The sequence below is a fragment of the Chanos chanos genome, chromosome 3, assembly GCF_902362185.1.
Source record: "Chanos chanos chromosome 3, fChaCha1.1, whole genome shotgun sequence".
NCBI classification, from domain to species: domain Eukaryota; kingdom Metazoa; phylum Chordata; class Actinopteri; order Gonorynchiformes; family Chanidae; genus Chanos; species Chanos chanos.
This window is the reverse complement of record NC_044497.1, coordinates 48,643,361-48,660,614: the sequence shown is the minus strand read 5'-3', so window position 1 is coordinate 48,660,614 and position 17,254 is coordinate 48,643,361. Positions and strand designations below refer to the sequence as shown.

General features: G+C 45.1%; 1 protein-coding gene across 1 annotated transcript in view; it reads right to left on the bottom strand.

Moving 5' to 3' along the window:
- Positions 1–3,388: 3,388 nt before the first annotated feature.
- The window catches only part of whrna (whirlin a), a 57,377-nt gene continuing 43,511 nt past the window's right edge, over positions 3,389–17,254 (bottom strand). Inside the window, exons 7-13 of the mRNA XM_030769446.1 lie at positions 16,692–16,913; positions 15,930–15,962; positions 14,462–14,533; positions 12,921–13,410; positions 10,659–10,825; positions 9,765–9,887; positions 3,389–3,571 (exon numbers count right to left, since the gene is read on the bottom strand). Of these exons, the coding sequence (XP_030625306.1) occupies positions 3,389–3,571; positions 9,765–9,887; positions 10,659–10,825; positions 12,921–13,410; positions 14,462–14,533; positions 15,930–15,962; positions 16,692–16,913 (1,290 nt within the window). The remainder of the gene's footprint in view (positions 3,572–9,764; positions 9,888–10,658; positions 10,826–12,920; positions 13,411–14,461; positions 14,534–15,929; positions 15,963–16,691; positions 16,914–17,254) is intronic.

Below are 17,254 nucleotides of genomic sequence, written 5' to 3'. Positions count from 1 at the left end.
ATTGGAAAATTAAACACAATTTCTGTATAAATAGCATGTCTGTGTATAGAGCTTCTCATTTAAACTGTACATGAAGTAGGCGAACGGACAAATTAATACACAAAAACAGTAGAACGGCGGTCTTGTGGGGTACAAAAAAACATAAACAACATAGAAAACAAAGATGTGCAACTGTGCCTAGGCACCCTGAAATAAATACATAAATGGATTCTATATGAAATACCTTTAATATGGGTGATCATGATAAAGTGTTTTGTAGTGGAAGGGAGATAAGATTAGAATGGGTCCACTTTTCCCTTAATCTTAAACCAGAGACAATGCACATGCCCAAAACAGATTACATTAATTAATATAACGTTTTTGTTTTGAGTGTTTGCCTTGAGTGTCGACATCTATCAAACCTATGCTCCTCTTCACACCTCTTAATTGGTATCTAGACAGAACAATCCCAACCCCAAGCCAATAATAACTGGCATGTTTCCATTATCTTAGGTTAATATTATCAGCAAAGCTAATATAAATTTGCAGTGTAACAATCAGTGGTGTAACAGTGCTTACAGTACTGGGAATATCAATGGTGCAAAAAAAGGCTTCTTTTGTTCTCATTTTACAAACATAGGATAAAATCAATGCAGTGGGCAGAATATAATTGCTCTGATATGAGATTTGTGGAACAGTGTAGGCGTCTAATGCATTTCCAATGGTAGTGTTTGGATGTCTATATTACACAGACAGTCCCTCTGTAATGCAAAAGATAGAAACTGAGTGTGGGGTGTGTACATCAAACAATTTTGTCTGAGGAACTCTCTCTCTCTAGTTCTCTCTGTCTCTTTCTTTGACACTCGCTCTTTCTTTATTTCAGACTGAATTCTGAAAACCTGCGTGGTCATTCAGACAAACTCGGAATCTTTGAGCTGTATTTTCCCCTGATATTAAACCTCAGACAGAAAGCAAACATCAGGGGTTTCGAGTGTTTCTCTCTCACATCCAAGAACGTCTCTCGGTTCTGTTTGAAACGATACAGCGAGCTGCTCCTCATAAAAAACGATCTCTCTCCTTGGTTATAATTCTTCAGAAATACAAGTGTTTTATGGCCAATACCTCTGTGCACTGATGGATACACTATGAATATTAAGCGCGAACACTGTAAGATACTGACGAGAGCTGCACTGACAGCGAAAAGAGCCCGTCATTCTCAGGACTGCCATGCAGATGGATCCACTGCTCAGACAGCAGTGAAGGAAAAAGGGGAAAATGCATATAAAGGGCTGATAAACATAAATAAAGTAGAATCTCAAAAAAACGTATTGCGTAAATTAAGGGCGATGCAATAAGAAAAGCACATGTTAGGGCTGAGGTTCCACTGTCAGTCTGAACTTCTGCTCTCACTGCTGCCCGGTTTTCCCGATCAGTTGCTATTTTAGACATACGATGTAAGACTGTACTCAACGTGTGTTGAGTGTTATGACTCAACGCATGTGAACAATTTTAGGGGTGAGATTATAAACATTTTTATCAACAAAATATATCTATATATATATATGTATCATATATTTTTAATATCATGATTATAACTACAACATATTTTGACAGTCCAGGGGTTTATAAATAGAAGATATTTACATATTTAGTGTATTTAAAATGGTGGCATATGTGATGAAGTGAATTTCAAGATGGCTGTTTGTCATATAAGAGGAATAGGGGGTGTAGCAGGAGTCACTGTGCACTTCTACGGTGAGACTCCCCATCTGCTTGGCTCTGTCATTACTGCCGAGCCAAAGCAGTGGCTGACAGTGTGTTCTCCCTCAGGTGTGTCTCCTCCACACTTCACAGCCCTTACCAGATGAGCTCTCTCTCTCTCTCTCTCTCTCTCTCCTTCTCACCCTTCCCCCTCCATCTCTCTTCCTCCCCCATCTCTCTTCAAGTCTCACTCTCTCTCTCAGTGTCACATGCCTTCTCTTTCTCAAGAAAGACACACACAAGACCCCCACACACACGCTCCAGAAGATACACAAATATGTCCACACACACAGACAGACATATACAGACCTCCCCGCCTCACATCACATGTGTTCACTCACACACACACAAACACACACACACACACACACAGACACACACACGCATATGCATACATACTAACTCTAACACTTACACACAAACATCTAAAAAACAGTATAATTTGTTATTTTCTGCATCCACCCCCTCTTACGGGCTTATGTAACACATAAACTGACACACTGGTGGATTGCATGTTTCCCCTGTATGAGAGCTCTTCCACTGACCATCATTCACTAATCACATCCCGCACTGGGAAATTGAGCACTCTACAAGTTTTCATTAGTTTCACTGGTTGCACACTCCCTGATTCTTTCCTTCTCCTCTCTCTGATTGCTATGCCTTACTCCTGATTCACTCTCCCTGATTGGGTAAAGTACCTCTTCATTTTTACCAACCTCTATCTGCATAAACCTGGGGCACATCTATCTCTACTCACCCTAAACCCACAAACCCACAACGCATATCTCATAAGAACCTTCCACATTCTGTCGAGGTGGCAAATTACCACTGAATGAGAGTAATTAACGCAAGACACAGTCGACTGCAAGCCAGCACAAGCAAAAAGACTACAGCCGGCTAGAAACACAAGAAAAGGCAATTAAAGGACTATCGTCTCTGTCACCATCTTCATGAGAAATATTTGTGAGAAGTTGAGCAGCTTTGTTTATAATAATATTTTTTTTCCTTTTATAGCATTTTTTAAATGCATTACATTTTAAAACTCATGTGCATCTCGAAATCAATTCTTTATCTATTCAAATATGCATCTACGTTTGTTCATTTTCACATTTTTCTTAAAAAATGGATGTGAATAGAAAAAAAAAAGTCAAATTCAATCTGACAAACTTTCACATAAGGACCAGAGACTTTGAAGCCAGACTTTGTGATATTGATGGTAAGTCCAAACAAGGCAGAGAATGGAGTTGCCTAATTCAGTTTCTTGGCTCCAATCGCAGGTTGAACAGGATATTGCCATTGGATGACACAGCTGAAAATGCAAAGGTAGATGTGCGATAAATCTCTTCATAAGACTTTATCAGCCTTTCCAAACCTCTGACTCCATTTCAAACCGTTTCTCCACTGCCCTAAAACTCAGAGCTCAGTGAGCTGACATCATGTCCGCTGGAGTGTCCTCTCAAACAGACAGGAAGTAAGCATTGCTAGGAAGTTGTTCATTTTTAAATACTAAGAAGAAAAGGAGTTAGACAGGAGATGGATTAAGATCGGTGAATGACTTCTATCACAGACGGCCTCTCAACACTTCTCTAGTTTCCCTTTGGTGGGGGTTTCAGTCCAGCTGAGTGTTTTTATGCAGTAGGGCAAGGTTCTATAGTGCCACGTTCAATTCAGTGACCAGGAAATCAATGTAATCCTTCTCTTTGGTCTTGAAAGCCTCTGCAATGATGCGTGCCGCCTCTCGGTGCTCCCGTCCCTGTAACGATATTCCATTTACCTCCAGAATAACCTGACCCACCTTCAGTTGACCACAGTTATGGGCTGAGCCTCCTCTCTGATAGGAGAGAGAGAGAGAGAGAGAGAGAGAGAGAGAGAGAGAGAGAATGTAAAACCATTACCGCAGGTTTATCTATCCACAATTACACTGATACATTTGAGAAAGCGAGCATTCAGAACTCTGTGCTCTAGAACTTACAGAGAGTGACATTTCTCCCTCTATCTTGTAATCATCTCTACTTAGAGTCCTTGAAAGTGTAAGTGTGCCGTATTGATTTGCATTTAAAAAAATGTTTTCTGTACAAAAGACTACCACGGACCGCTCGGAACAGAGACCCTTTCAATTCAGCATTTCGTAAAGACTGTTTCATGACATTTAAAGGTCAACAATGCAGTAGCTTTGACAATTTTTGACAGAGTACAGCTGTCATCAGCCTTTAACCATGCTTCCCCCACAGCTATACTGTTATTTTGGGAAAATGAACCGACAGACTAAGTACCACATTTTCAGCGTTCAGAGTTTCTCTGGGCATAACGCGTTGTGGTTTACTAAAGAAGCTGAGACTACTTTGTCTTTCAGACAAAGCTCTTTTTATCAGTGCCCTTATGTACTGCTTCGAATTTCAATTACTCCTTGGTCATAACACCACCAACAAATAGGAGCAACAAGGAAACTGAAATGAGAGTGATAAGGCCTATTGGGCTCACATATTGATCAGGAAAATCCAGTAGATGAGAAACTGGTTTCCGCAGAGAAGAAAAGAATAGAATTGAAGCTTCTCAAGTATCCACCTCAGGTTATTGGGTAGAATAGAACTTGGACAGATATGAAAATGCTAAAAAATAGCTTAAGCTTCATCCTTTCCGGTTGGATGGGTTATTTAAAATGTTTAGAGATCTGTTCCTGTATCAGCTATTTTCTAGTTTGTGGCAGCTCTGAAAAGAAACGATGAGCAATGTTATGCTGAGCTGATGCTTACACCATTGCTGTATTTTTACTCTATAATACACAGTGGTCTTTCAAAACATTCATGACTTTGAGGTATGTATGTCTAAGTTTTAAGGGGGGGGGGGGGGTGTGACCTGAACTGCCTGCATGCAAATCCTATGATTGTGATTCTTTATGTTACTTCTAAGGTCTAATGGGAACACAGCTGCCATGGCAAGGTATTGAAATGGAAATCTCTGCCGCACTGGTCGGACGCTGCGTCCTGTCGAGAGTAAGAGATAAATAAATAAAAAGTTTAAAAAGAAATGGGGGGGGGGGGTTGTCGGTGTGGAAGACAAAAGACTTCAGTCATATCTCACCCGCCACTGGTTTTTGTTGTTGGATTTCCATTACAGTGTTGATGAGGCAACCACAACTGGAGAATTAAAACCCACTCATGCCTGTCTGATAGTCACCTCCCTTTTTTTTTGCACTCTCTCCCTATCTTTCTCTCTCTCTCTCTCTCTCTCTCTTTCTTTCTCTCACTCATTTTCCATCTTGCACGCTCGCCCCCTTTCTCCATTCCCTACACCCACCCTTTGTGTCATGCCTTCATTAAAGCAGCCCTGTTCGTCCTTTTGTCTGTCTCTCTGTCTCTTTTATTCTAAGTGCATTGATTTGCAGTCAAAACAGCAGTAATCAGAGCTCCTTTTATTTCACATTAGCCTCTTTAAGCTCTGCCTTTTAGCCCCTCATAATGCATGTAATCATCTCTCAAACAGCACTGAACCTCGCACACGTTGTTTTAATGTCTTTGAGGGCTTGTGCTTTTTTTTTTTTTCCTTTTCTGTCCTTAGATGTTGTACTTTGTGTGTTTTAATTCTCCTTGTGTCACAGAAAGTTACGTGAAAGATAGACGTTTGTCAAGAACCAAGACTGTAATTGGACACAAGTGCGCAACACGGGAATTTATTCCAAAAAACAGGCAGAAAGGAACAAGGAACTGAAGAGGTACAAAGGCTCTCTTAAACAAGACAAACAGGCTCTAACGTGATCTCAGGCAAGGTCTGTGGCAAGTAACCAAAAGTAGACTTCGCAGGGGAAGTGCAGAACTAAGGAGTATAAATAGGCAGGAGAATTAATGAAATTAACAAGTGAACAGGTGCAGGTGATGAGTGATCAGACCGGTGATCAGTAGACCGGCGACGCTGAGCGCTGAGTGGCTGAGGCCGACAAGGGAGGAGGCGAGGTCGTTACAGTACCCCCCCCCTGACGCACGGCTCCAGCCGTGGAGCGCCGCCGGCCTGGGGGGCGTCCCCGAGGGCGAGGAGCAGGATGATCTGGGTGAGCCCTATGGAATTCAGCGACAAGGTTGGGATCCAAAATGTCAGAACGGGAAACCCAACAGCGCTCCTCGGGACCATACCCCTCCCAGTCCACCAGGTACTGCATGCGGCCCCGACGGCGCCTGGAGTCCAGGAGAGTGCGCACTGTATAGGCTGGTGCGCCATCGATCTCCAGCGCGGGGGGTGGGGTGTCTGGGGGGACCGCATCAGCCAAGGGACCAGGAATCACCGGCCTGAGAAGAGAGACATGAAAAGAGGGTGAAACCTTGTAAGTGGGCGGCAATTGTAAAGTGTAGGTGACCGGGTTGACCTTCCGGAGGACCTTGAAGGGCCCCACAAACCGAGGACTGAGTTTGCGGCAAGGCAGGCGGAGCTTTAGGTCCCGAGTGGAGAGCCAGACTCTGTCTCCAGGCTGGTATTCAGGTGGGTCCCGGCGGTGACGATCAGCCTGGATCTTCTGCTGGCGGACGGCTCTACGAAGATGGACATGGGCCATCTCCCAGACCCTTTCCGCCCGCCGAAACCAATCATCCACTGCCGGGGCCTCCGTCTGGCTCGGGTTCCAGGGACACAGGGGAGGTTGATATCCAAGGACGCATTGGAACGGGGTCAGGCCAGTGGAGGAATGACGCAAGGAGTTCTGGGCATACTCTGCCCAGGGCAAAAATTGTGACCAGTCATGTTGTCTACGGTGGCAGTAGCTGCGAAGAAACCTCCCCAGGTCCTGGATGGTCCGCTCTGCCTGGCCGTTGGACTCCGGGTGGTAACCGGAGGTGAGGCTTACCGTGACTCCCAGTCTCTCCATGAAGGCTTTCCAAACCCGCGAGGTGAACTGAGAACCACGGTCAGAGAGCACGTCCTCCGGAAGGCCATAGCAACGGAAGACATGGTGGAAGAGGGCATCCGCAACCTGGAAGACAGAGGGTGCGTTAGCAAGACCGAATGGCATCACCTGATATTCGTAGTGGCCAGAGGTCGTGCTGAAGGCGGTCTTCCACTCATCCCCTTCCCGGATTCGGATGAGATTGTAGGCACTGCGGAGGTCCAGTTTGGTGAAGAACCGGGACCCCCGAAGTTGCTCGATTGCAGAAGGGACCAGAGGGAGTGGGTACCGGTACTTCACCGTGATGGCGTTTAACCCCCGGTAATCGATACAGGGGCGCAGACCCCCATCCTTCTTCTCCACGAAGAAAAACCCCGCCGAGGCTGGAGAGGTGGAGGGGCGGATGTAGCCTTGCTGCAGGGCCTCGCTGATGTATTCCTCCATGGCTCGGGTTTCCTTCAGGGAGAGGGGGTACACGCGACCACGAGGAGGTGAAGTACCGGGAAGGAGGTCAATGGCGCAGTCCCAAGGGCGATGAGGAGGGAGACGGGTGGCGTGATCCTTGCTGAAGGCTTCTGCCAGGTCGTGATATTGGCTGGGGATCTCAGGAGAAGTCGTGACTGGAGGACTTTCGACAGACGTGGCTGCACAAACTAGCTGTAGGCACCGGTGCTGACAGGTTGGTGACCAGGCGATGATCTCTCTCTCTGGCCACGAGATGACGGGATTGTGGTGCTGGAGCCAAGCTAGTCCGAGGATGAGTGGGTGAAGGGAACCAGGCAGCACTAGAAATGAGAGGGCCTCATGATGGATGGCTCCCACAGTGAGATTGACAATGCTAGTGGTGTGGGTGATTGACCCGCTTCCGACTGGGCGACCATCCAAGGCGTGGACAGAGACTGGAGCTGGGAGGCGATGGAGGATGAGTTGAAGGGCCTGGGCCAAGGCACCACTGATGAAGTTGCCCGCCGCCCCTGAATCTAGCAAGGCTGAAACGGAGGAAGAGAAATCACCGGAGCGAACTGTCACCGGCACCATGAATGGTTTAGCCACCAGAGATAGAGAGGGAGCGCTTACCTCACTACGGTAGGTTCTTCCCCGGGGCAGCGTCCCTCTGATGTACTGTGGGGGCCGAGCAGGTCTCACAGTGCAGCCCGCCAGCTGGTGACCCTCCCCCCCGCAGTAGAGGCATAAACCCTGCTCGATGCGGCGGCGACGTTCAGTGTTGGGAAGATGGGTGTGACCAATTTGCATTGGCTCGGGCTCAGGGTCTGAGTGGGTCTGGAGTGGCAATCTGGCAGGTCCGGAGTGTCGACGCCGCTCACGCAGCAGACGGTCTAAACGAATGGACAGGGCAATGAGGGAGTCCAGACTCATGTTCTCCCCGCGGCAGACCAGCTCCATACGGATATCCTCTCTGAGTCCCCGCCGGTAGATTGAACAGAGTGCTGGCTCGTTCCAGCCACTGGCAGCAGCAGCAGTCCGGAAGGCCAGCGCGTAGTCTGCGGCAGAGCTGGTGCCCTGGGTGAGCTGGAGCAGTCTCTCTCCCACCTCTCGCCCCTCTGCTGGGTGATCAAACACTGCACGAAAAAGGTTCTCAAAACGTTCATAGGTAGCCACTTCCTCACCTCTTCTTTCCCAGACGGCAGTCGCCCACTGCAGCGCCCTTCCTGTCAGTCGCGAGATGATGGTAGCAACTTTGGTCTCGTCTGAAAGGGAAGGATGGTGAGCAAAGTATAATTGGCACTGTAGAATGAAGCCGTGACACTCAGCAGGGGCGCCTTCATAGCGCTCCGGAAGTTTAACCGGTGAATCATGCAGACGGTAAGACTCAGCTGATGGAGCAGGCGGGGGAACCGGGACGGGAGGTGGGCGCAGAGCAGTCGTGAGATGCTCCATGCGGTGGACAACCTCACCCATGGCGGCTCGAAGTTGGGCGAGCTCACGCTGCTGATCAGCAACTGCTTCGGCCAAGGCTGGCACCGGCGAGGACTTCCCACGAGGGTCTGGACTCTCCTCCATTGGTAAGGGAATGTTAGCTGCGTCCAGGGTGGGCGAAGTCTTCTGTCAAGAACCAAGACTGTAATTGGACACAAGTGCGCAACACGGGAATTTATTCCAAAAAACAGGCAGAAAGGAACAAGGAACTGAAGAGGTACAAAGGCTCTCTTAAACAAGACAAACAGGCTCTAACGTGATCTCAGGCAAGGTCTGTGGCAAGTAACCAAAAGTAGACTTCGCAGGGGAAGTGCAGAACTAAGGAGTATAAATAGGCAGGAGAATTAATGAAATTAACAAGTGAACAGGTGCAGGTGATGAGTGATCAGACCGGTGATCAGTAGACCGGCGACGCTGAGCGCTGAGTGGCTGAGGCCGACAAGGGAGGAGGCGAGGTCGTTACAACGTTAGAGTAAATGGAGTTGAAAAACCTCCAAACAGTACGTAAGTCCTTAAGCAGTGAGAAGCTAACTGCAATTCACCACACTTCTCGTATTTGTAAGCTCGTTAAATCTCAAGCTAAATGAACCATGTTACATAGGCTACTCAGTGGCTCAACAGGAGCAAAACAGCATGGCTACTACCATCTAAACCACCAAAGCAGTGCTCAAGAACTTTCGAGCTAAAATATACACTTGCCTGCTCATAGCACAAGTAGGACAGGGAGTGTGGGTTTGGTCATCAGCAATGGACCACTGAAATACTTGGCCCGTTAACTGCGTAAACGCACTGTTGAAGTCATGGTTCGTGGGCTTTACAGCTGTCTAACTGTGCCTCTATGGTTATTTTGTCTACACCTCATTCAAACAGCTCATGTACCCTATAAATAAGCGTCTGTGGGGGAACTCATAATTGGTGCTCTGTTCTTGGCTCTCCATTGTTTCTGGGTCTTTGTGACATGATGGGGACCTTTATAATGAAATGTTATAATCATTGTAAAAGCTGCCAGGTTTCCATTTTGAGGAAACATTGAGTGGCATAGTGTGAATTCATATTCAAATGTGAAGCTTAAATGACAGTGTCAGCGTGTGTGTGTGTGTGTGTGTGTGTATGTTTGTGTGTGAATGTTTGTGTGTGTGTGTGTGTTAGTGCGTGCACATGGGTGGTGTGTATAATTGCATATAGGGATAGGTATAAGGATGTCAAGGTGACTCACCTGTATGGTGACTATACGTGGCAAAGGTTGGCGTGTCTTGGCACCACCTTCTATGGCAATGCCCAATGTGCTGGCACTCTTTGGAACTCTTATTAGAGTGGATGTGGGTTCCAAAAGTCCAGGCTGTGATGCAAACAGAGAGAAAGAAATAGAGGGAGAAAGAAAGACAGACACAGAGACAGAAAGAAAGACTTCTCAGATTGGTTTTGATAATAGCTCTGGAAGTTATTCAAAGGCTGAAAATATCATAATATCACAAAATTATAAGACCAACTGCAGTCATTTCTGAATGTGCTATGCATAACAGTACTGAAGGATCCATTTGTCAGTTGTTCGCTCCAAGGTGCTACAACCGGGTGCTGTCCACCTGAACAGCTGTAACATCTGTCTATGGACACCTATACATAAAACGGTTTTAACAGAGAAGTTTCTACTATACGCGCCGGTAAAGAGAGGAACAGCTTGTGCCTCAATGAGAGATGGAATGAGCATATGACCAGTGGCTAGGAAACCAACTAATGGATGACAACTTACAACAAGCAGAAAATTAAAGAAAACAAATGAACTAAAGGGAGAGGAAAATTAAAATAAATCACAGTTTAAGTCATCTTGCTTTAGGACAGGAAATTCAGCAAAGCAGATTTATGACGGAGCCTCGCCCTGCTCCGTCATCCCAAACCCTTCTTTATCTTTCTTCCTTTTTTTTTTTTTTTTTTACCCCCCCATCCTTATTCACTCGTGCTGACACAAACAATAGAACTCCTCGCGAATCGCTTTGTCAACGCCACTCTGCTTTGCCCCTCCGTCATCCTTCTCCTTCTTTTTCATCTCTTTCTCTCTCTCTCTCTCTTGGATGTCTCTTTCTTTTCCCCGCCGGAGGCATCCCGTCCTCACCGGTTTGGAGGGAACCTCCCCTCCCCCTGCCTGAGCCTCTCGGGAGGGGTGTGTGCGAGCAGGACGAGGGCTACTGTCCTTGCTGAGACGTCCAGACTCAGCGATGTCCACTCCGCTATCTTCACTCAGGGTCTGTCCGCTGTCTGAGAGCTGCGACAGAGTGCTCCCTACGGGACAGAGCGAGCGAAAAGTTCAGAGACAGGTGATTCTGTCACGGTCTCTCTTTCAACTATCATTTCCTCTTTACTTATTTGACTCCTACATTTTTCCTCTTTTTCTCTTGTTCAACAACAAAAAAAAAATCATAGGTTTTTACAACAACAACGCCAAATACTTGTCAGACTAGTAAAAGGAACTAAACTACACTAAACTGAACAAAATCAGTTTTGGTGATGCACTGTATAAGTTATCCAATATTCCCATGTCCGCGTGCTCTCGGATTAGAAAGGTGAGTGTACTTCAGTAACAAGTGGATTATCTGTTGGAAAATTTCAGTTCATATTGTTGCACAGAAAGGCAGGCAGTAAAGCAATGTGCGTAATACGGCACTGTTGCTTTTTTTTATTATCAGTCTACAATAAAAATACTGCGATTAAGTTGTAATAGGGGTGCAGCGGATTTATACTAAAACCAAAAATCCGGTTCTTGGTTCATTTTGGTATGTAGTGAATCTTTCCTTTCTTTTTTTTTTACTTCAGTTCTTGTAAGTGAAGTTTGCTGTTGCTATGGTTTCCGAACTTGATGCCCATTCAGAGAATACATATTCGTTCTATAGGACAATATTCCACATTGTTTATATACCTGGCATCATTAGGAACAACGTTAATCATAATCTAAAGCTTTACCATACGACTCCTCTTTTTCTTATCATTTCTCACCGCGAGAACACATGCGGCATACTTATTATGCGGCACGCAAGGCTTAACTGAGCGTACGATTCTGACAGCTTTAATGTCGACCGAGTAGCCATCTTAAATATCAACAAAACGCATGGTGTCATTACTGAGACCCTATATAATAAAAGTAAATCTGGTCTATAGACATCTCTAGGGGGGAACTTGTTTTTCTTGCTTTACTTTTTCGAAGTGGCCGCATATTGATCTGAAAAAGGTCAGAGCAGTTGGTCATCATTTCGCAGTCTCGTGGTTTTTTTTGTTTTTTTTCTCCCAAAATTCTTTTTTACAAAATAAAATCAAGTACGTTCAAGCGACAGTTCCGAGACTGACAGCCCTCCTGCTTCATTCAAATCACCGATGTGGCAGTACTCGATGTCATTTACAACAACGGAAATCTTTTCATTTTTTTGATGAGGAAACTTGTTTAGAATGTTTAGATGTTTAGAATACTTCCACTCATTGTTACTGAGAAGAACGATGAACTAAAATAACTATTGCTCAAGTTTAGTTTTCTTACACTCATTTTCTAAAAGAGGAGCCTTGAAACAAAATGTATTGAAAATCAATTTTGTTTCATTGTCATTTTTTGAAGTTTTAAAGCTTTGCTGCCTTTTCTGTTAAATTAGTTCTTTTTTGTTCAATTTGTAAATGTTTAAAAAGAAAGAAAAATATAAGTTCTGAGATGGTTCAGTTCCCTTTCAAACAGATAAAAACTGAACCGTGAACAGGGTGAACCATTACGCCTCTAATTTGAGAAATGTTCATCTTTATACAGCATTACAGAAACACATACAGAGTCATTCAGAGATTAATGATGATATTCCTAAGGATAAAAATGATACTGTGCTGTTTCCCCGTTCAGACACTTCAGTCAGATTCCAATTTTTGCTGTTTGCACAGCTTACAAAATGAGCCTATTCATTCTGATCAACAAAAGTGTTCTGTCTAGGAATACTGCCCAACATATGCAAAAATGAATTACATTTCTGAAGATGTCAGCTGTATAAGAAATCCTTTTCAATTAGACATGCTCACTGATGTCTCTATCACCATGTCAGTTTCAGCTTGTCTCAAATTTACAGTGATGTCATAAAATGCTTACCAGCATGACCTGCTATGCATCATAAAAGGTCTCAATAAGATTAGCATTAATAGAATTATACCTGCCCACTTCGATCACACACACACACACACACACACACAATCATATTATTGGTGTATGCAATCTGAGACTGTACAGTAACCCTCTCCACTAAAGGCTTCAATAAAATTGTTCAGTAAATGGATACTGATAATTTAATCAAGGGATAGAGTGAAGGGTACAGATATCTTCTCCACTGATTTAGATGGCAGTCAGCATCCTCACCTCTGCCCTGTGGAAGAGGCCGGACTTCATTGACATCAGGTTCAGCGTTAGGCCTGTGGACCTCCACCATGACAAAGTGCTGCTTTGAGGATGGAGAGGAAGGGGTAGATTTGTCTGGGCTGGAGGGTGGAGGTGGCCCTGGGGGAGCAGGGACAGAAGGTGGAGGAGGTGGCGTGGGACATGGGGTGGATGCTGCAGGTTTGACCCGGCCGGGAGACTGTACCCGCGGGAACGGTCCAATGGGGTGCTGATGGACCACTGACAGCTGAGGAACCGGTACCTCAATTTTAGGAGGATCGGGGGGAGAGGAGGGTTGACTGGGGGCCTTTACGGGGCCACGGGAGGGGGCAGTAAAATAAAGCCCAGCCTGGGAGGACGCAGAGGAAGGGCGTTTACTGCGCACATCTCTCCGGCTGGGGCGACGCTGCACCCCAGGTGGGGGAGGGGGTTTGAAAGAAGGAGGTGAATCTGATGTTGAATGAACTTCATCCTAGGATGAGAGAGGAACTGTTGTCAAACACATTAAAATACAAAGAATGAATTGTACACAACCGAAAAATCGGTTGACTAAAGCTCCTATAATCACTGAGGTTTCGTCTAATAATTTATATTATTAAACAGTTTTATGCAAACTTGTTGTAAAAAAATGTCTCAAGCAATTGTTTTCATCACATCTATTTAATACCATGAGCAAACAGGCAAACACATACATGCGTGCAGACCTGCGCGCGCGCACACACACACACAAACACACACACACCCACACGCACACACACACACACACCCACACGCACACACACACACACACACACACACACACAAGCAGAACAAGCAATTATTCTTTAGTTTTGCATCACAGAACATCAACAGAGACTGTCTCTCTTTGCAGGGAACTCTGGAACAAAACACAGATTTGTATCCTGGGTTGACACAACTCAACAAATAAATAAACAAAAAAAAAAAAAAAAGGCAAAAACATGAGTGGAAATCAAATGGATGGAGCGTTTGTGGTCAGAGAGAGAAAAACAATCAAAACCAACATGAACATGATCTGTTAGAGCGGATTTTTTTTTTTTTTTCCCCCAAGCCAGAAAAGTCTCCAGAAGATTTGCTATACACAGCCCCATTCTGCTGGAGATGGTTGCTGAGGTAACAGTAGATAGAACCATATTCCTGTGATAGGTTTTCATCTTACATCTGGCAGGCAACTTACCGATTCCTGAGAGACGGGTACCAATCTCAAACATATACAGACTTATTAATAAGCGGTTCTCTCTCCCTGCATCCTCTCTCACTCACTGCCTGCTGCACAGCATACCCACTCTCTTTCTTTTCACTTCATTTCTTTCTTTCACCAACTTTGTTCTTTAGTAGGCAGCTCCAGCCCTTCTGCAGTGTGCTTTCCATACCTCCACGCTCGGGGAGCAGGCTGCGTACCCCACCTTCTCCCACTTGCACTCTGCGCGCCCCTCACCTCCTCTCCATTCCCACTGTTTTTCCCCAATGTGTTTGAATTCATATACTCAGACCACAGAGCTCACCAGAGAGATGTCAGGCAGGGCGTTGGCACACTCGTGAGACTCCTCCCCGTTATTTTCTGTCGTGCTGTCATTCTAAGAGACGGGGGGGAGGAGAGAGAGAGAGAGACAGGGAGAGTGACAGAGAAAAGAAAGAATAAGAATAAGAATATAAACGTAATAATGAACAAAAACACAACTGTGCTTCTTTAAAAACAAGAGTTTGCTGTGCATGGTGTCTTGTTATGGCTCTCTCAGAAGGATAGCACCAACCCAACATCCCAGTGACCGATCACAACAGTGATTCAAGACACATGCTCAATTAAACAATTTCATATAGATGTGGATTTTTTGCATCAAAATTTAAAGGAGGGGAATAACTGCAGCATACTGTCCACAGCTCATTGGGTTTAGACCTGCAGCTCACCTCATTAAATCTCTACCCAACCAAAACAGAAGTCTCATCAATTCAAACTAATTAGTCATTCACTGCGAGAATAGCAAGCACTTAGACTAATTCATTTGAAGCTATAATAGGTATGTGCATGCGCTTGTGTGTGTATATGTGTGTGTGTGTCTCTATGTTTTGTGCGTCTGTGTACAAGTGTATCTGTGTGTCTTTTTGTGTATGCGTGTGTATACTCTACTTGCATATCTCTGGTAGTATATCTGAGTTTGACAAAGGAATGCAGAAATTTTACATATCAGTTCTGTCATACATATTTTAACCCACAGAACAGTTCAACCATTCAGCTTTGCATCCCTGTAAACAAAGCTGGAACGCAGCCTAAATAACCAAAGGCAGGGCTTTCAGGTCCTCCACATGGCAGTTATCTCCCTAAACAGCTCTGTGCTGGGCTGCCAAGGCTCTGATTGGTTGTGTGTGGAGCCCCAGTGTGAGAGCAGTACACTGCACAGAGAGAAACATTGTAAAGACCACTCTGTTCCATTCAGAACTACAACTACCTCTGCTCCCCTAATTATGGTTCACATGACTGGCTTCAACAGTAGCCACAGATAAATGCAGACAAGACAGAAAGCTGCTGAACAAACACACACAAGCTTGAAAATACGGTGGATCTTTTGGAAAGTGAAACACACGTAAAATCCACAGGAACAGGGAAATAGACAGACTAAAAAAAATATAAAGCTGCATACTGCAGCTCTCCTTCACACAGACAAATACACACATGCATGTATATGCACACACACACAAAGCACGCATGCATACACAGAATTATGAAACTATACATACATATGAAGAATGCTTTGTTCTTCCTGGGAGAGGAAATCAAAGCACAGCAAGCCCACTGTGTGTGTGTGTGTGTGTGTGTGTGTGTGTGTGTGTGTGCATGTGTGCGTGGGCGTGTGTTTGTGTGTGTGCACGCACGTGTGTGTTCGCGTGTGTGAGTGTGTGTGTGTAAGGCACAGAATCAAACCAAACACTTTCCACAGCAAGCCAACACATGTGTCTATGTAAGCTGAATCCTACCTCCATCATGTCTATCAACCAGAGCAGTCTCTCCTGAACAGTTAAAAAGTGAAGGAGGTTGTTAAACACTGTGTGTGTGTGTGTTTTGTGCTTATAGAACTAACTACATCTAATGTGCAGTGAAGGTATATAGACATTTTAACCCAGCAGGAAAGCAGTTATCCATCTGCTATATCGGCCCAACAACCAAGAGCCAACAGTGCTTTCAGTCAGAGCTCCCAGTGCTTCACAGACTGAGACACAAATGGAAAAAAAACCTAAGTGACAGAATATCAAGAAGAAATACACAGTTTGGAGGAAAGATAAAATGTAGCGAAACAGATTCAGTGAGACAAGACTATGAGAGGAATAGAGAAAGTGATCGAGGTGACACATATCACTCCAGACGTGGGATGAACACACACGCGCGCACACATACACACACACACACACACACGCGCGCACGTACACACACACACACACAAATATCACCTATGGCTCATTTCTCGACTCAAATCAGTTCCCCACCTTCCCAAACTCAGATTAACGAACGCCACGCTTAATCTGATCTCCAGCCCACACATACGCTCCTGGAAACTCGATCATTTAAACCAGCCTCTCTACCCCATCCCATACACACGGATACACATACTCACTCCAGGCAACTCAATCATCTAAACCAACTTCTCTCTCTCTCTCACACACACACACACACACACACACTACCCAGAGCCTCACTTCCCACTTCTTGTAGCCCCACACTTTTCAGAACCCCCTTCGTACCCGTGCGGAGCTGAGAGTGGTGGAAGTCATGTAGGAGGCAGAAGAGGAAGCCAGTGTGTCTGGGTAGGAAACCATGGAGTATGAGTCTGGGTGAAGGGTAGCAGCTCCTGCTCCACTCTGCCGAGCCTTCAACGCTTGGATCTCGCGACGCAGAACGAGCCCGTCAAATCGCTCCAAATCCTGGGGACTGACCAGACCCCGCACCTCTGACAGCAGAGAAAACTGGAGCAGGGACAGATGGGATGTAGAAGCACAAAGGAAAAGTAATAGACATGACTGTGATAAAGTTACACTGTAAAAAGACGCTTTAATTTTTGGAAAATCAAATACATTCTATAAATCAGGGGTTTATTGTGAGATAAAGTGTATCTGGTCTTACATCTACAGGTGGCTAAGAAAAACACATTGCACATAATGAAAGATATACACAACCAATAACATAAATCTTTCCAAATCTCACAAAAGTTGCACTTAAAATCATGGGTGTGTTTAAAATGGTGAGACAATAACCATAAATCTTATAAGTGCAGGAATGAATACAGAGAGCCTGGGAAACAAGAAAC